Source organism: Podarcis muralis, chromosome 8 (genome assembly GCF_964188315.1).
Source record: "Podarcis muralis chromosome 8, rPodMur119.hap1.1, whole genome shotgun sequence".
NCBI lineage: Eukaryota > Metazoa > Chordata > Lepidosauria > Squamata > Lacertidae > Podarcis > Podarcis muralis.
Window position 1 is genome coordinate 87,776,111 of NC_135662.1, and position 20,274 is coordinate 87,796,384.

Genomic DNA, 20,274 nt, shown 5'->3' on the forward strand with positions numbered 1-20,274 from the left:
GCATAACACAAAATGCTGCCACATCTAGAAGCAGAAACAGACACACAAGCACCAAATGGTGCAGGCCTGTCTCTCCATCAATGCTCAATCACAGAGAGCGCTTTCTGCCTCTCCTCTGTTGGGGACAGATGGAGGGGTAAGTGTCTGATCCTAGCGTCTAGTGAAATCTGGGCGTGTTTTCAAAGGGGATGTTCAATGTAGGAGAGGCTGAGCCAGTGGAAACAGAAACTGAGCAGGGAGAGAAAACACTCTCATGCACATTGAATTTTTGAGGAGATACTTACTTGGACCTTTTGTGGGCACCGTATTGGGGGCCCCTTTTGGATATGCTCATAGCCAGGGCTTCTTTTGAGGTGGCATGTTCCAGTATGCCATAACGCCAGCTCTTTTTTCCTTGCCTGCTGCCACGGCCGCTTCCCATGAGACACTTTGGCGCGACTCTTTTACAATAGCCAAAGCGCCTTCCAGGAAGGGGCTGCCAATCATAAAAAGATTGTGCCAGAGCAGTGGCAGTGGGGGGTGAGTGCGACCAGGCAAATGGCGGCGCGATGGGTGGGCGTGGTGCATGCCAGCACCTTTGTTCATAGAGATAAAGCACTGCTCATAGCATTCTTAACAGGCAATAATTCATAGACAAAATCTATTGACTGAGAAAGAGATTAAAATAATAAACTGCTTATCATTAGCAGAGAAAAGCGACGTTTGATAGCTGTTCTTCATTATGGATCAAATCTTTCATGCTTGCAGCTGCACATGAGTGTTCTGGATGTAGCAATAGGCTTCCAAATGGTTTCAGTGCATTTCAGTTGGGAACTATGCTCATTTCTAGGTATCATGTGTTGTTAATGGGGAACAATGCTAATATTGTTACAATGGAGAGAGAGAGAGAGAGAGAGAGAGAGAGAGAGAGAGAGAGAGAGGAGAACCACCTTCTCTTCATTTCTTTATAAGTGGATTGCAGTATCAGCTTTTATTTACCACTGTTGATTCACCCAGCCACTGCCACCAAATATCTGTACTATATTGCTTACGAATGCCTTATAGCTATATCCCAGTAGCATTAATTTAGATATAGTAAACCAGCCAGACATACTTTATAATTAAATAAAAGTAATGATATTTATTTATAGTAATTTATAAAGGTAAAATAAGATAAACATTCTACTTGAATTATCTACTGTCTCTTTAAAAGCTTGTACTTTGGTCAGTGGAATGGGCACTACTGCAGGTGCCACATAATACCTGTTCTGCATTAGTAAGAACTTGTTTGTTTAGTGTGGCAGTACTTAAACTTTGGAACTCCCTGCCTATTGATATCAAGCAGGTGCCTTCTCTGTATTTTTTGCTGTCGCTTGAGACTCAGGTGGTGTGGAGTGCCTTCCATCAGTTTGGGCTGGTGGCCCAGCTGTGCCCCATCTGTTGTTGTCTATGCTCTGGTAACCTTCAGGTTAGATTACTGCAACACATAGGGCTGTCTCCAAAGATGGTTCAGAAATTTGGCAGAATTTGGCAACCAGCTTGCTCATTGGAGCTAGACGGTTTGAGCAGATTACAACAATCCTGGCCAATTAGTTTCTGGGCCCAATTCAAAGTGCTGGTTTTGATCTATGAAGCCTTATAGAGCTCAGAGCTCAATACCTCAAGGACTGCCTCTCCCCATATAAACTGATCCTGTCACTGAGAGCATCATCAAAGGACCTTCTTTGTGTGTCTCCTCCGCAAGAAGTCCAGAGGGTGTCAACACAAGACTGGGCCTTTTCTACAGTGGCTCCCCATTTGTGGAAAGCCAAGGAGGTTTGTCTGGGACCTCCCTTACAGATATTTGGGGACCAGGCAAAAGTGTTTATCAGCAAGCCTCTGGCTGATGGAACACATAGCCTTTTAAATGTGTTTGTGGAGGGGGTTATTGGCTTGCTTTTGTATTTTTCTGTTGTGAACTACCCTGGGATCTTTTCAGGGCTTGCTGAAAACTTTCTTATTTAGGCAACCCCAGCCAGATGCTTAGAAATGCTGAAATGATTTTTAATATGTTTTGGTGTTTTAACTTTCTCTATGTTTTAAAGTATTGCTATTTTTTCTTGAGTTTATTGTTGTATCTTTTTATACGCTGCTTTGAGGTGGGTATAACACATCAAGCAGTGTATACATTTTATAAAATAAATAAAACAAAACAAAAGGTGATTGCTATTTTAAATGGCAGTTTGTTTTCAGTTCAACATATGTCTGATTTAGAAGCTCAGTTCCTAAATCTATTTAATTCATAGGGCAATTATCCTTATTCCCTCTATATCAGCCAGGACTTTTGCTGGCTGCCCTATGAGCAGAGACTTGCAGGCGGCTATCACTTTGCTCAGCTGCAGAAAATTCTGTGCTGAATTCTCCTCACTGTCCTTCTGTAGCCTCTCTACCAATCTTCCCCATAAGCCAGTGAGTCAGCTCTTTTGGGCAGGCTATACAGTCATACCTTGGATCCCAAACACCTTGGTACTTGGACGTTTTGGCTCCTGAATGCCACAAACCCGGAAGTGAGTGTTCCGGTTTGCGAACGTCCTTTGAAACCCGAATGTCTGACGGGACCTCCCTATTTATTTATTTTTGATTGGGTACATATGTGTGTTTGCCCCTCTTAATTTTAAAAGTTTTCAATTTATTGTGTAATTAGAAGCATTGTGGTCTTGTGGTTGAAATGCATGTGGTATATGAACAAACTTAGAAGCTTTAGAAAACTTAGTTCTGGTTTATGGTAGTGGATTTGGAGTTGTAGATGCTCAGAACTGTTGTTATGAGGCATAATAATAATTTCTTTTCTATAAGCCTTTTCTGCTAGGCTTTTTGAGTGCCTTCAAGCAAGAAATACCTGGGTCTCCATTTCAATGTGTGTTATAGATTCAAATAAAGGATATATCTCATTGTATCAAATAGCATGTGACTAGTAATTTGTGAGAAATTATAAAGGCTATTTACATAAACCTTCCACTCAGTTTGATAATAATCGTGTCCTTACTTACTTGGAAGTGAGCACCATTTAGCTGAAGGGGAGTCGCTGCTGAGCAAAGAGGCAGAGGATCCGGCTGCCTGGGTTGGCTCTGGACATTGAAAAGAGGACGCATGCGTGACTTGTGCTTCCTCTTTCCACAGTTCCACATAATGTCTAAAGTGGTGCCTCGTGCTTCTTCCCCAATAGGCCATCAGGTGAGACTCATTTTTGTGTGTTATTTTATGGTATTGTCTAGGAATGACTTTCAATCCATCTATTACTAATATAGCACAATGCTTTACATTGTGACATTTTAAAGTCTCTTTCCTGCCCTGAGCAGTTTCCAATCTAAATTTCAGCAGAAGGGAGGCAGCTGAGGGAGGGGTGCCCAGCAGAGGGAAGAGGGGGCAAGGATATCAGGAGGCTGCGCCTACAACCATGCACTTACACATACTTAGGCTTTATTTATTTAATTTGAACATTTATAAACTAGTCATAATTTTAAAAAATGGATTTGAGGGTAGTATACAAAGATTTTTTTTAAGATGCCAGAGTTCTGGCTTCTAAACCATTTTCAAGGAGAGCCTCAAGCATTTTATTATTAGTTCAACCTGGAGGTTAAAGGTAGAGGTACCCCTGCCCGTACGGGCCAGTCATGTCCGACTCTAGGGTTGTGCGCCCATCTCATTTAAGAGGCCGAGGGCCAGCATTGTCCGGGGACACTTCCTGGTCACGTGGCCAGCGTGACAAGCTGCTCTGGCGAGCCTGCACCAGCGCAGCACACGGAAACGCTGTTTACCTTCCCGCTAGAAAGCGGTACCTATTTATCTACTTGCACTTTTAGGGGTGCTTTCGAACTGCTAGGTGGGCAGGAGCTGGGACCGAAAGACAGGAGCTCACCCCGTTGCAGGGATTCGAACCGCCAACCATACGATCGGCAAGCCCTAGGCGCTGAGGATTTACCCACAGCGCCACCCGCGTCCCTTAGCGCCACCCGCGTCCCTTAACCTGGAGGTTACCAGAGCATGAATAATGGGGATCAGCCTATCTCTATTTGGGGGCAAAACTGCAGCTGATCCGACTGCACCTTGATCCAACTCTGGTCTCAATGACTTGGGGTTTCTTCTACCAACTTGGGTTGGCTCCAGTTGGTAAAAGGTACCCCATGTCATTGAGACCACTTGTATCTGAAGTGACAGAGTTGGATCAAGGAGCATCCCTAAGCTGTGTACCTGCTCCATTCAGAACAGTCAATACACCAACTATCTTACTGTGGAACCACAAACTCACAGTGCACCCATCTCATCAGGACTCAGCTTCAGTTTACTAACCCTTTCTCAATGCATTCCTGACTCCAGACAGCAGCTTATAGCTTAGCACTTTCACAGCAATGCTGATGATAAGAAAAAATAGAGCTGGGTGTTATAGGAGTGTGTATTGGTCTCACATTTTGCTGAGTACTTGTGCATTTTATTTTATTTTTAAAAAATCTTATCTGTTTATGAATTGCTTTGTTCTTTTTCCACCTTGTTCTTTGTTCTGGGTTCTGAGCCGCTCTCTATAAAATGAAGCTCTCTGTTGCTCTTTCACTATAACAGGGAATTTTAAAAACAACTATTACTTTCCACACTTTTGACCAAAGTGGGTTAAATTTACAGGCCCAGAGGTCTATATACCATTTTCATTTTCTGCCAGAATTATTTTCAGAATGACAGGTATTGTGGTTCTCCAGCAATTTCAGACTTTACCATTTTGGGGTAGGAACAAACAATAGGAATTGCAGGGGATGGGGAAAAGAGCAGGGATCCCACGGAAAGACTGGAATTGGGGAAAAGTCACACACATCCAGCAATGACCTTGCTACCCCAAAGACTATTGGTGGCGGTGGCAGCCTCTTCACTGATTTGGGGAGATATTGGGAAAGAGATCTTTAAATAATGACTTGCATAGGGAAGGGATGGTGCAAAAATCCCAAGGAAACACTGGGATGGGGGGAAATGTCACTCTGTAGCCCAAGTGTAGTTGGTGGGGTGGACAGGCTTCCGCCCCCCATGTTTTTTATGGAGATACAAGTTCCCCTCAGCCAGAGTGGGCTTCTTCCCCTCTCCCCACAGATTCTTGGGGATACAAAGAGGAGCTCTCTATGAACACACACAGAACCACATGACAAAAAGATACAGGCGTTAATACTTTCTCCAGATCACTGTGATTGGAGTGCCTTGGGAAATAATTCCCTATGATTAAAATCTAGACCTGTCTATCTCCACTACTTTTGTCTCAGCCTCTGGTCATTCCCCCAATCAGTTTGGTTTTCTTAGGAAAAAGTAACTTCTGTGTGTGTGTGTGTGTGTGTGTGTGTGTGTGAGGGGGAGAGAGAAAGCAGAAGCCATAGAAATACTTGGAAGCTGAGGGACTCAAAACTATTCATCCCCCCCTCCCTAAGGTTTCCTTCAATTTATAAGGAGGGACATAGTGGATTTAAAGACCCAACTAATCTTCATACTTGGTTGGTATGAAAAATGGACTTGCTTACTGCACAAATCAACTGGAGAAAAGTAGTTCTGAAAATCATTCTTCTTCTAAATACATTTTTCAAAGTGTATGTGCAGCTGTCTGCAGAAGTGTTGTCCCAGTCATCACTTTGGATGTGACACAGAAGTGTAGAAGGAGGATGAATCACACATGCATCATTTTTAGCACTTCCAGATAATGTCCAAAGCAGTTTGCAGAAGGGACATTGTAGAATATTCAAACCTTGTTTTTCTTAATCATTCCTCTCTCTCTCTGTGTGTGCATGTCCATGTGTGCATGTGTGTGTGTCCATGGAAGGAGCTGAAGGCAGCTTATTTCCTTTTCTATCCTGGTGTTTTTACACAAGTATCTCCCCTCCTATTGACACTACAATTGCCCATATTATGTAAGGAATTCCCATATTATGGGATGCCAGGCTTCAGTTCTGATTTGAGCCACTAAGCTGGGTCTCTCACACTCCGTGTAACCTATCTCATGAGGGTAAAGGAATGAGAATATGCATCTTTGAGTGTTTTGGAGAAAAAAAGTGGTATACTGATGTAAAGTAACAAGTAAGTAAATAATAAACTCAGATTGAGGTCTTTTGCAGCAGCCTTCATATGAAAAATTTAGTTAGAAACTTTGTAACCAAGGACCAATAACTCATTCCTATCAGTTTAGATGGAATGGTGATTTAAGTTTGAGAGCTCTTCTCTTTCCTTCTTTCTTTCAATATGTACATTTATATGTAACTGTATACAATGAGTACTGCTACTATTACTGATAAATGTAATCTACATATAAAAAAGGTAAAGGTAAAGGACCCCTGACAATATACTAATATCCAATTTATATGTATGTACAGTGGTACCTCAGTTTAAGAACAGTCCTGTTTACGAACGATTCAGTTTACGAACTCCTTAAAACCAGAAGTAGTGTCCCGGTTTGCGAACTTTACCTCAGTGTAAGAATGGAATCTGAATGGTGGAAGGGCACCAGCGGAGGGAGGCCTCATTAGGGAAAGCACGCCTCAGTTTAAGAACGGTTTTGGTTTAAGAATGGACTTCCGGAACAGATTAAGTTCATAAACTGAGGTACCACTGTACAGGAGTAATGAAGTGACTGGCTAATGTGCATAACAACCAGCCATTGTGCATTTTTCTGTGCCTCATGGAGAATGTACACATAATATGTCCATGAAGAGAGAATTGTGCAGCCTTCCCGGTCAATATACATAACTCTCCAACAAGCCTTGGGGAAAATGCATATCTGTACATCATTTTACACATTCAAGATACATAATCTCCAACAGGACAGGGGAAATCTGCTTATCTCAACAGGATTGTGTGCATTCTCCAGGCATCATTAGGATCTTTAGGTTAGCTGGAACAGGAAACTTGAATGGCAACTCATTGTTGCAACATATTTAACTGAGATGACTCTATAATTGTATAGGTCATAGCTGTTTTCATTTATAGGATTCCCATATATGGGAACTGGGACTGGAATCCTATACATAGCCCACCTGGGGTACGGTCCAGTTCTGGGCACCCAAATTTAAGAAGGATATTGACAAGCAGGAATGTGTGCAGATGAGACCAAGATGACCAAGGGTCTGGAAACCAAGCCTTGTGAGGGATGTTTGAGGGAGCTGGGGATGTTTAGCCTAGAGAAGAGGAGACTGAGAGAAGATAGGACAGCCATCTTCAGATAGCTAAAGGGCTGTCACATGGAAGATGGAACAAGCTTGTTTTCTCCTGGTTCAGAGGCTAGGACCTGAACCAATGGATTCAAGTTACAAGAAAAGAGATTCTGAATAAACAGCAGGAATAACTTTCTGACAGAGCTTTTAGACAGTAGAACAGACTCCCTCAGGAAGTGGTGGATTCTCCTTCCAAGGAGATGTTCAAGCAGAGGTTGCATGGGCATCTGTCATGTATGATCTAGTTGAGATTCCTGCATTTCAGGGGGGCTCAGGGTCCCTTCCAATTCTATGATTCTATGATTCTGTTGATTCTGTACCTTAGAGAAAGTCTCACTGAACTCGGTGTTACTTACTTCTAAGTAGACATAGGATTGCACAGTAAATGGACTGTCTAGGAAACAGGTCAAAACGGTGGGAAGTTTACTGAAATGTCAGGTTAGTGTGCTGTAGACCAGCTCAAAAATATTTGTTCATTTGACAGCTTTACCATCTGTCACATAGTTACTTTCAAAGAAATAATTAATGTTGGGTTTTTTTGGCGGGAGGAGGACTTTTTAGTCATTGGTGGTTTGGTACTTTTGCCACTTACAAAAACAATTAGGTAACTTATTTTGAAAGTATGAACTTAACTTTCAAATTGTAATGCAGTGGTACCTCGCAAGATGAATGCCTCGCAAGACGGAAAACTCGCAAGACGAAAGGGTTTTTGGTTTTTTGAGTTGCTTCACAAGATGAATTTCCCCATGGGCTTGCTTCGCAAGACGAAAACGTCTTGCAAGTTTGTTTCCTTTTTCTTAAAACCGTTAATACAGTTGCGACTTGACTTCGAGGAGCAACTCATAGCATGCGGTGTGGTAGCCTTTTTTGAGGTTTTTGAAGACTTTGGTGATTTTTGAAGCTTTTCCAAAACTTTTCTGAAACCGTGCTTCGCAAGACGAAAAATTCGCAAGACGAAAAAACTCGCAGAACGAATTAATTTCGTCTTGCGAGGCACCACTGTAAATTTACATGTAAATTATTCCCTGAACAAGCTTTTAACCTGGACTATTAGGGTCAACCAAGAATTGCACACTTTTTAAAAAGGGGGATGACATTCAATGTGCTGCCCATCCACGACTCCCAAGCCTACCCTGAGCCGTTGGCATTCCTCCCTTACCCCTTCGTTTTGACAGCTTGGGGAAGGCTTGGGAGTCGTGGGTGGGCAGTGTGCCAAATGACTTCCATGGGTGGCTCGCTTCGCCCCCAGCTGTAGAGCACGTTCACCGCTCCGGGCACCCAAGTGCCATGCCCCCCTCAGGAGCACGTCCGCCCTGAGCAGCACCCGCCGTGGGCAGTGTGGGCATATGCTCCGCCGCTGTCTGTTGCCCCTGTGAATCCAGCCTCCCAAGGTGGTCGCCTCACCTTGCCTCATGGGTTGGTCAGTTGAAATTCAATGTTGCTCTGTTACAGATGTTCTGTCTGCCCAAGCATTTCCGTTTGCCAGGTGGAACAATTCCCATTGCATGCTGTTCTGCAGGTTCTCCCAATGTCCCCAGGCTGGGGGAGGGGCATGCAGGGGGAAAGCCCTGTTGCGCAGAGCCTTGTGCAGGACTTCTGCTGATGGGGCTCCTTGGGTGAATCCTGCCCAATGGGTCTACTCTGAGCAGCAAGGTGGATACAACTCTGGTTTGGTTTTAGTTTCGGAAGAAGGCAACAATTAAGAGGAAGGCAACACCATAGTCATTTATAGCACTATTCACATTTAATGAATTGTGTAGGGTTAAAGGAAAAGTTATCATCATTTTTGACTAGGGCACCCAGTGAAATTTACTGGCAGATGAGAGGAAGCACATCTTCACACAGTGCCTAATTAATTTACAGCACTCACTCCACAAGCTTGGGTGGTTGTTTCTAGGCTTATCAGTGGTTCTAAGTCAGGATAGCTGAGGAGAGACCTCAACTCTCTCTGCATATCAAAATGAATGTGCATAGATACATGGAAGCAGCCTCTTTTGTTGTTCATTATGAAAGCAAATGCAAATCATCTGGATCATGCCTCTTCCTTGGACCGCATACCCTTTTTTGTCCTGAAAAAGAAAGCGCATCTTCTTGAGAACTCTGCATTCTTTCTGCTGGGCTGCTATCCCTTGGGCATTGTACATTATTTTTTGAGCTTTGTGGACGTGCTCAGGGCTGTTGCTAAAATATCTGTGTTTGTATTGATTATTTGGTAGGCTTCTGAATCTGCGCTGCTCAAACAGGAACTTACATAAGATTTCGTATTTCCCAGGGTAGTTGTTTTCAGACAGACTGAGCTGGCTTTTGCCTGCACTGAGCTTTTGGGTTTCACAGATTCTTCTTCAGGACATTGAACAAAGCAAAAAATAAATAAAAATAATAATACCTAAAACATATATTTTTTAAAAAAGCATGATGTGGACCCTGCCTGAAGTTTGCTGCTGCTGATAAATATAAGATGATTTCCATCCTTGATACAGTTCAATGTGTCGTAGCAAAAATATGTTTAATTTAATTCCTATATTTATGTATGTTTTTATACTAAAACAGTCCCTAAGTCGTTTATAAAATTAACAAAGATTATAAAGCATTCAGAAAAATGCATACATTAGTGAAAATAACAAAAATGTATTAGGGAGAATTGCTTGGAAAGCTTGCATGTTTGGCAAGAATGGATAAAATGTGTGTATTAAGGAGAAATTCACACTGAAATGCTGACGAGAACTTTTAAAGATAAAGAAATTGAAAATTGATGTGGAATTGTGGAGAACTGAATTTAAGATTGGAAGAATGATTAACAGAGAAACCAAAATTGTCAGATTCATCCATCCCTACCACTAAGAGATAGACAATACACAGAAATTATGTCTTACATCTGCACAAATCATACTGTGCCTACCCTTCTCTAATATCACTAATTCCATACCCCCCTGTACCTCATACACATCCGTAAACACTCCATCTATTTAATCACTCCAATATTCATTCTCTCTCCAATATCTTGTGCTCTGTCACCAAACCACTATCACCAGCCAGTTCTTCCACTCCACTCTAAAATATGCTGCAAAACACCAGGAGACAGTGGAGGAATTCACTTACAGAACCATATAAAGTATCAAGACAAATTTCTCCCCATCCATCACACAGATGTACTATATGCACCCCGGAGCTCCTTCCTCTCCTCCAGGAGAGCCCTCAGGCACCTCAACCCATCACAGCAAACAGCTAAACTGTGGGATAAATGCTGGCCCCAGACATGGGGGGGCTTTAAAAGAGAAGTGGACAAATTCTTGGAGGAATTTGCCTCTGAATGTCAGTTGCTGGGAATCACAGGCGGGATGAGAACCGTTGTGCTCCAGTCCTGCTTTCAAGTTCCCCACGGAGGCCTCTGCTTGGCTCCTGTCAGAACAGGATGCTGGACTAGGTGAACTAGATGCTGGATCCAGCAGCCTCTTCTTATGCTCTTATCCTTTTTAAAAACCCACTCTCAAGATATCCTCCCAGGAGTTCTGCAGTCTAAGGTATATTGACATTTCTGCCATTTTTATCTACTGTACGTTTTGGAACTTTTAAATACTTCCAGTATGTATTTTTATCATTTTGAAATTATTTTGTAGTGATTTTTAACTATCTTAGGGAGGGTGAGACAACCAAGGCACAATTTGAATTCTAAGAATCTGACACTGTGATTGCCACTCCGAAAATATTTTGATGTATGGTGGCCTTTAAGTCTGGTAATATCTTGAAGCTTAAATACTGAATTTGGCAAGACATAGGGGAGAGAGAATGCATGAACAAAATTTCCCTCATTTGGTCTCACTGTTGCTCCTCCTTCTAAAAAAAAAAGCAGGCTAAGCAATTTGTTTTGTAAGAATATATCTTATGCAATGCAGAATAAATAAGAGGAAGCTCATGCTAAGATAACTGACATCAATAGCACGATTATTGACTTTTGACACGCTCTTTGGCATTAAGACAAATGAGGTCTCCATAATTTCAAAAGAATTTTTATTAGTGAAGTTTTATTAGCGAAGAGTAACTATCAGGAAGCTTGCTATAAGCATCCTTTCATTATGTGGCAGTGGCAGGTTGGTTGAGGAACATTTGAATTTGTGCATCCTTTCCTGGTGCATAGTTAGCTAAATTGCTACAAAAGCACCCAGTAAAGGTCATAGGCACAGCAGCCGCCACTGATACCTGATGGTCTGGACTGTTTCTCTGGTGATGTTGTAAAGAGGCATCTAATTACCTAATTGCTGGATTTCTGCACTCTTGCGACCCAGAGCCCTCCTTGTTTATCCTCTTTCGCAGGCTGACTTTCCTTTTGGGCTCCTTTCTGCTATTGTTCAGTATGGAACACTGTCATTTGGAAAAGCCGAATGACCTTCTCCATTCCCAGTTACTTTCTCTACGGAGATGTGCTTTAGCATTTTCCCACTTGGCAGCAGCAAAGCTACTATATGGTACGTTCCCAGAATGAATAGGCAGGCACATGAGCATTAAAAAAAACCCTGCAGTGATTGTAGCTGAACTGAGAGGAAGAGAGTCCTCCTCCCCATCTCTCCCCTTCCTGTAGCCAAATGCTACCATTCAGATCTGCACAGGCTGTGCAATCAACAGCATGTCTGCCAACAGCAGCAGAGGTAAGAGAGAGAACGCAGCGCAGGAGATTGTGGCAGCAGCAACGCCAGAACGAGGGCAGGAATCCTTCTCGGAGAAAGCCCTGCCTGAGTTGATGCTGCTTCCCAGTTGGATGTGATGTGCATTTGTGTCTTTTGCGCATTTGGGGAGGAATGAGTGCTGTCATCCATGCTTAAGGAGAGTGGGGAGGTACCGGAATGAAAATGTGCAGCAGGAGTCAGGGATGGGAAGTGCTGTAGAGCCTGAAACTCCAGCATCTTTTTATGCCAAATGCAAAAAGTATGAAATGCAGCTGTCCTTCTGTGCTTTGACATTTGGGGTGGGGAGAACCTCCCCTTGTTAAGGATGACTTGTAGTTCCTTACAGTAGCTGCTCATGAAATGAAGCCTTTAATAAATCCAAAGACTTAGTGGTCAAGAGCAAGACTTCTCTTGTTGGTTTCTAACACCATACGCGGCTGGAGAGATCCAGTGGCGATCTTAATAGGGCTGCTTTTTCTCTCTCTTTCCAGCTGTCCGTCCAAAGCTCAAGAAATTGAAGAGCTTGAATGTGGAAGTGGGAGCAAAAGTTTCTATGAAATGCGAGGCAAGTGCTGGAAATCCCCAGCCATCCTACAAATGGTTCAAAGATGGCAGAGAACTGAAGAAAAGCAAAGATATCCGCATAAAATATGGGAATGGAAAGTAAGTACATAACTGCTTCTTTTCACCCTAAAAAATGAAAAAGATTTAATGTTCATATAAATGTCATCTTACACCTCCATTATTTAGGGAAAAAACCTGGGTTAGCTAGATGATTTTTAAATAGTAGTGATCAGGCTGAAGTCTGTTACTTTGGTGAAAGAAATGCATTCACAACATGCTCAGACATGCTTGTTCTTATTAATGTCAGTGTTTTAGGGCTCAGATTCAGCATTTGTAGCATTCTAGAGCTCAGAAAGAAGTTTATCCAAGCTGAACCTGTTGCTATATATTGAGAAATACCAGTTTTCCTATAGTTTGCTACATTATGGAAGTTCTAGAGCAAGAAAGGTCAACTAAGGAAATATTTTTAATCACATCCCTTAGAAGTGGCGATTAAGCTGCAAGGAAGATGGCATAAATTGTTCATTAGAACAAAACTGAACTGTAAGTCTGACATTTGCTCCTGGTGTTTAACAATAGCCTTCTAAAAGCATGGTAAAGCCATCTGATATTGGCAAAACTTTGTGTGGTGTGTCAGTTTGGGGACAAAAATAGCAAAGGGGAGCCAGCTCCATACATACAAATACATCTTCCTTGATATTGTTTTTGATGTGTTTAGCCCTTGACTAATTATAGAATCAGAACAGTAGAGTTTGAAGGGACCCTGATGGTCACTGGGTTCAACTCCCTGCAAAGCAGGAATCTCAACGAAAGCATCCATGGCAGATGGCCATCCCACCTCTGCTTAAAAACCTCCAAGGAAGGAGAGTCCACTGCCTCCCAAGGGAGACCATTCCACTGTTGAGCCGTTCTTAATGTCAGAAAGTTTTTCCTATAAGAAGAAAAAGGGGGGGAAAAGTTTTTTACCTGACGTTTAGTCAGAATCTCCTTTCTTATAACTTGAAGCCATTGGTTCGAGTCCTATCCTCCAGAGCAGGAGAAAACAAGCTTGCTCCATCTTCCATGTGAGATATTTTAAGGTGGCTATCATGTCTCCTCTCAGTCTCCTCTTTTCCAGACCCTGGATCATTTTGGTTGCCCTCCTCTGCATACATTGGAGCTTGTCAATATTCTTCTTAAATTGTGGTGCCCAGAACTGAACACAGTACTCCAGGTGTGGCCTGACTATGGGCGTAGCTAGGATTTTTGTTGGGGGAGAGGCCTTTTGTTCAGGGGTGGGGCAGAACCTCAGTTTGCTATGTATTCTTATTGATTGGGGGGCAGCCGTCCCTCCCTGCCCCCCTTTGGCTATGCCCATGGGTCTGACCAAGGCAGAATAGAGTAGTACTGTTACATCCCTTGATCTGGACACTATACTTCTGTTGATGTAGCCTAGAATAGCGTTAACTTTTTTTGCTGCTGCATCACACTGTTGACTCATGTTAACCTTGTGGTCCACCAAGACTCCTAGACGTTTTTCACATATGCTGCTAGTAAGCCAGGTGTTCCCCATCTTATAACGTGCATCTGGTTCTTCCTACCTAAGTGCAGAACCTTACATTTGTCCCTATTGAAATTCATTTTGTTAGCTTGCACCCAATTTTCCCACCTGTTAAAGTCATTTTGAATTTCAATTCAGTCTTGGTGCTCTTTATACCTATATTCCCCACAAACATGGGCCACATGTCATCAGGAATATTATTTCCTGACGATATCACAGTATATCTAGTCATCACTCTGTTACTTGATACACATTCACAGTTACTTCTTCTTTTAGGAGCACATGCTGTGGGCACTTGCATGGTGACCCCACAGTAAGCTAACATTTTCATGGCTGACTTAGAACAATGGGTTCTCAACTCCTGCCCTCAAAAGCCTCTCTTCTGCTTGAGTTACACTGACAACATCTTTAATACATGGACCCATGAATGGGAAGCACTTGAGAAGTTCCATCAGGAGTTCAGCTACTTTTAGCCTGACTGAGCCTAAAATACTGCGCACTGCCTTTTGGGCAGTGCTGTTCAATGGATATGTGTGCACCACCTTATGTCTGAAACCTATTGCCCACTAGACATATATTTCTTTCTTCTGGCTTCTACCCAAAGCATACCACAAAATCCTTAGTCTACAGCCAAGCCCTAAAATACAGTCAAATCTGTTATGACTTGTCAAAGGGAGACTCACAACCGATGGATTTACACCAGGCATTTCTTAGACCCAGCAAATGAAGTGCGGAAGCAGGATTGATGGCCCAGCAATGACCTACTACTTGAAAGAAGAGAAAGTTACAAAACACCACTTGTCACCTATAGCTCCTAGCTAAAGTATCATTAGTGACCTACAGCCTGTTCTAGAAAGTGGTGCTTCATTCTCACAGACTTCGGGTGACAGGCCTGATCTTAGCTACAGCCACCTCCCACAACCTCCAGCAACAACAGGCTTCATAATGGAGACACAAAAGGTCCTCCTACAGGAAAACCAGAGACCATCGTTTCCACCCAAGCACACTATTACAAGACCTAATCATGTCAGCCTCGAGATTCATTCATCTGCTCATCTTCACCTGTCTTTCTGCATTCTGCATAGGACAAACTGGTTAAGCATAAAAGAATAAATAAACACAGATTTCACATAAAAAGCGGCAATACTCAGAAACAAAAAGGAAAACATTTCAACCTATCAGGACACTCTGGAACTGGCCTTAAGGCTCTGATTCTTGAACAAAGGAACTTGAAAGGAAAGCTAGAGTATTACAGCTTATCAAGAGATTCAGTTCTATTATCTGTGTCCTTAATAGGGATCACACCACAGGGGCTAATTAGCTGACCAAGGCTACTCCGAAGATACTTTTGCTAATATCACACTGTGAATGGTCATTGTCATTATTTTTACATTTACACTTTTGCATTTCATTTCACTTTGATCTCATGGCTCTCTCTCTCTCGCTTGCTATCTCTCTCTCTCTCTCTTTCTCTCCACCCAGCATTCCATACATCCAGTAAAGTAGCACTGTAAAAGCTTATACCACAATAAATTTGTCAGGCTTTAAGGTGTCACAAGTCTCTTTGTTGTTTATAATATATTCTGGTTTGTAGATTTCATCCTGCACTTGATATCTACATTTATTCAGTTGAAGAAAACAAGATATGTAATTGGATGTGACCCTGAAACTATCAATAATAATTCTACATCCAATACCTTAATTAATTCAGACAATTAATATGGTTAGCTATTGTCTTGGAATTTGTTCCAAATCGTTGCAGATAAAACATTTTCAGGGAAACCAAACTGCTTGTTTACAAAGCTATTGTACTACCAACTTAACTGTGTGCTTGTGAAACATGGATCACTTATAAACTCCATCTCCAACTCCTCGAAAGATTCCATCAACAGTGTCTCTGAAAATTTTTGCATATACTTGGGAAGACAGGCAAACTAATGTCAGTATCGTCTTCCAAAGCAACTACTTTATTCCCAACTTAAGAATGGAAAGCGTAATGCCAGTGGACAACAAAAGAAGTTTAAAGATGCTCTCAAGGCAAATCTAAAAATAAGTACTATAAACACTGGGAAACACTGGCCTATGAGCACTCCAGTTGGAGAATAGCCTCTACCAAAGGCATCATGGACTTTGAAGAAGAAAGGAACTCAGGACGAAAGGGAGAAATGAGCTAAGAGGAAGGCACATTTGGCAAACCCTCCCTGTGATCAACTCCCGCCTGGAAATTTATGTCCCCACTGTGGAAGGACGTGTGGATCCAGAATTGGGCTCCATTGTCACTTACGGACACACCGTTAAGACGGTGTTCATGGAAAACAATCTTATTTGGCTACAAATGATCGCCTTCTTGGCTACAAGAAGAAGATGTGGGCTGTCAGACATTCGTACAAAGTATCTTGAAATTTCTTGGGCTTTATGAAATCTGGCTTTTGCTCAACACACTGTTCCACCTTCCCACTCAAAGTGAAATTGGGACTGGAAATATGAAGCAGCCCCACACATGCTCTGCTAATTGGATTACCAATATGTTTGTGATATCAGCTGCTCTCCTGCTTTCTTTCCTTACACATACCCCCATCATGAAAAACGGCAGCCTGTGTTTTGGTTGCTGTCTCACAGTGTTGTCCTTCCATAATGTCTCACCATACCTTGAATGGGATACCTGGGATCAAGCAACAGGAGTTGTCTGCCACCATCATGTCCTGACTGTGTGGCTTCCAAAGGCATTCTGCAAACAGAATCTTGAACTGGGTGGATATTTCTAGTCTAGCAGAGTCTTTAAAAACAACACAGTTTTTGTCAACCATAATTATGTACTAGCTAGAATAGTGGCAGTCATGAAATTTTGACCATTGCCTATTACAAATGCTTGCCTGAAGTTCTGTTAACTGAAAACTTAAAATAGTGGTTTTTAAGGCCAGTATTAGTGACATTTTAAGGCCAGTTTGTGGCGAATGCCACATGTTATTTAAGACCCGTGTGCTTTCATATTGAGCAGCCTTCTCTGTTTCCCATTCCTCAAGCCAAGTGAGTTTAACATCCCCTCCAGTAATGATGTGCCGTAATGGAACTGAGTACAGTGTTCTTCAGAAAGTAGCAATTACCTGTTTGTCAAATCTTCTCCTTTCCCATCAATTTACCACTTGCACAGCTTCCTGGCGCCACTGGGCAGGGGAGTTGTCCTTTTCAATGAACGTTTGCCGGAGTAGAGGGGGAAACTCCTTACTTGTGAGCTGCATGTTCTGTCACTAATTAGCAGCAGGCAGAGGCAAGCCTGTCTTGCTCAGAACAGAAGGAGGTTTGGGGAGGAAGATATTTTCTTCTGCTCAGTTTAGCAGGAATTACCGTATTTTTCGCTCTATAACACGCACCTGACCATAACACGCACATCGTTTTTAGAGGAGGAAAACAAGGGAAAAAACATTCTGAATGAAACAGTGGATGTATCATTTTTGTGCTTCATGCTGTGGCCACAGACATGTGATCTGATGGTGAATTTGGGGTGACCCAATGCAAAGATCCTGAGGATCCATGTGGATCCATGCTTTGTAACCACGTTTTTGCACCATTGCAGCCCCAGGCAACAGTGGGTGCGTGCTTTTTTTGGTGCAGGCTGTAGCCATGGACATGCTATGTGATCTGATGGTGAATTTGGGGTGACCCAATGCAAAGATCCTGAGGATCCATGTGGATCCATGCTTTTTAACCACGTGTTTGCACCATTGCAGCCCCAGGCAACAGTGGGTGCGTGATTTTTTTGGTGCAGGCTGTAGCCATGGACATGCTATGTGATCTGATGGTGAATTTGGGGTGACCCAATGCAAAGATCCTGAGGATCCATGTGGATCCATGCTTTGTAACCATGTTTTTGCACCATTGCAGCCCCAGGCAACAGTGGGTGCGTGCTTTTTTTGGTGCAGGCTGTAGCCATGGACATGCTATGTGATCTGATGGTGAATTTGGGGTGACCCAATGCAAAGATCCTGAGGATCCATGTGGATCCATGCTTTTTAACCATGTGTTTGCACCATTGCAGCCCCAGGCAACAGTGGGTGCGTGATTTTTTTGGTGCAGGCTGTAGCCATGGACATGCTATGTGATCTGATGGTGAATTTGGGGTGACCCAATGCAAAGATCCTGAGGATCCATGTGGATCCATGCTTTTTAACCACGTTTTTGCACCATTGCAGCCCCAGGCAACAGTGGGTGCGTGATTTTTTTGGTGCAGGCTGTAGCCATGGACATGCTATGTGATCTGATGGTGAATTTGGGGTGACCCAATGCAAAGATCCTGAGGATCCATGTTGATCTATGCTTTGTAACCACATTTTAAGTGGGGAGCGAAGGAAAAACAAAGAAGGGACATGAGAGGGGTGTGCAGAGAAGCAGCTGGCTAAGAATGCTGGAGAGGGATTTAACGGGTGGGAGGCAAAAGTTCCCCCCCAAGCCAGCCATCTCTCTCTCTCTCTCTCTCTCTCTCTCTCTCTCTCTCTCTTTCTCCCTCTCCCTCCCCCCCTCTCCCTCTCCCTCCCCCACTCTCTCTCCCTCTCCCCCAGCAGTACCGGAGCACAGAGACGACACTTTCCCCTCTGCTTGGCTGGAGGGGAGGGGCTTTCCCTGCTCTTTGTTCCGTTTCAGCAATCACAGCAACGAAACAGAGGAGGGTGGGCAGTAAGACCCTGAGGCAGAATACAGGAAAGCTGCCACTTCCTCTTTTCAGGTTTCCCTTCTCCGTGACTCGCGATTTGACTTTTGCTTGATTTTTTGGCTCCAGGGGCCACACATTCGCTCCATAACACGCACAGACATTTCCCCTTCCTTTTTAGGAGAAAAAATCTACGTGTTATAGAGGGAAAAATACGGTATTATGTTATTACATTATTGCTCAAATCTTTTGCCATCTTATTCACATTGTAATTAGCAGAATACAATGTGAATAAGGTAGCAAAAGAGTTGAGCAATAATGCAATAACTTAATAACTCCTCTGTCCTTGAGTACCAGCATAGTTTCAATGATTAGTACAGCGAGAAAGGAATCCTTACTATCTGAACCCGACATTAGCAAATTTGAGTTATATACATTCACTGTATGCCCTCCCTACAAAGCTCAAGCCAGTTGAACCAGGACTCCCTCTTAACCAGACTAATTATTAGAGATTTGTTCTGTACACAGTTAACAAATCTGATTGTTTTCATTTTAACTGCCATTTTTTCAGAGGTGAATTTTTCATCCATATTTAGTCCATTCCTTTTTGTTTTTCCATTGACTCCAATGGGATACCCAGCCAGTCTCCTTGGGTGTTTTCCACCCAAATTGCTATTGTAGAACTGCAGCTAATCAAAGAAGGGGCATTGAGTTTGGATGGATGCATTGTCTCAGGGCATGGCAAATCTCTTCATGGTTGTGTTCCAGATTATTCCCATTTCCCTTCCTACCTAGCTGCCCCCCACTTTGGTCAGTCTCTTTCTCTCATACCCCCAACCCTTATCCCATTCATTTCCTCCTCATGTTCTTTTGGTTGTTTGCTGTTGACTGGCAATGGTTTTCCCTTCCTTATGGCACTAGCATTAAAGAGGTGGTAAAATCTGCTAACTTTCCCTGTTGCCCTGTTGAGTCACAGTGACATTTGGACCATTGGGATGAGGGACACAGCGACCGTTCCCTTCCTTCTGTTATATAAAATTCACCGGGTGTTAAAAGTCAGACAAAAAACAACAACAAAACCAGAACAGAAGTCATATTTATTTTATGCACAAATGAAACAGAAACCTTCTGAAATCACAGGCAAATTGCTGTAAAGCATTATTAGGGATAGAAATGTCAAGCATGTAGAACAGCAGGACTTGTGAAAAATCAGCATGGTTTCTGCAAAGAGGAGTCTTGACTCACCAATGTTTTTGAATGCTTGGAGTGAACACAATTTGACAGACATTATATACTTAACTATATACATGTTTTGACCATTTATTTCCTTTTAAAAGTTCTGATGAATTGTTCGGATAGCTCTTATTTTTGTTTTAAACTGATCGTATTCGTAATAGAGGGAAATAAGCAGTGGAGCTCACCAAGGGTCTTTCTGGGAACTGGTTCTGTATAGCAGGTTCAGTTTACATATTACCACCAGGACCTGCAGTCAGTCAGTTGGAAGACCAGAAGTCAGAGATGAGTTTGTAGCTCAGGTAGAGCCAAAGTCAAGGACCAGGAAGTTGAGGGCCAACCAGAGAGGCCAGAGGCAAGAATATACTCAGGTCAGCTAAGAGTCAAGGTCCAGAGCAGTGAACAGAAATTCCTGCCCTCTAGAAGCTGCTGTTGTGAAGT

At 42.7% G+C, this 20,274-nt stretch overlaps 1 protein-coding gene across 4 annotated transcripts in view; it reads left to right on the forward strand.

Annotated features, from left to right (window-relative positions):
• NRG2 (neuregulin 2) overlaps window positions 1–20,274 on the forward strand; it is a 133,383-nt gene that overhangs the window by 67,804 nt on the left and 45,305 nt on the right. For all 4 annotated transcript variants that reach the window (XM_028738264.2, XM_028738263.2, XM_028738265.2 and 1 more), the window contains exon 2: window positions 12,343–12,514. In XM_028738264.2, coding sequence (XP_028594097.2) covers window positions 12,343–12,514 — 172 coding nt within the window. The remainder of the gene's footprint in view (window positions 1–12,342; window positions 12,515–20,274) is intronic.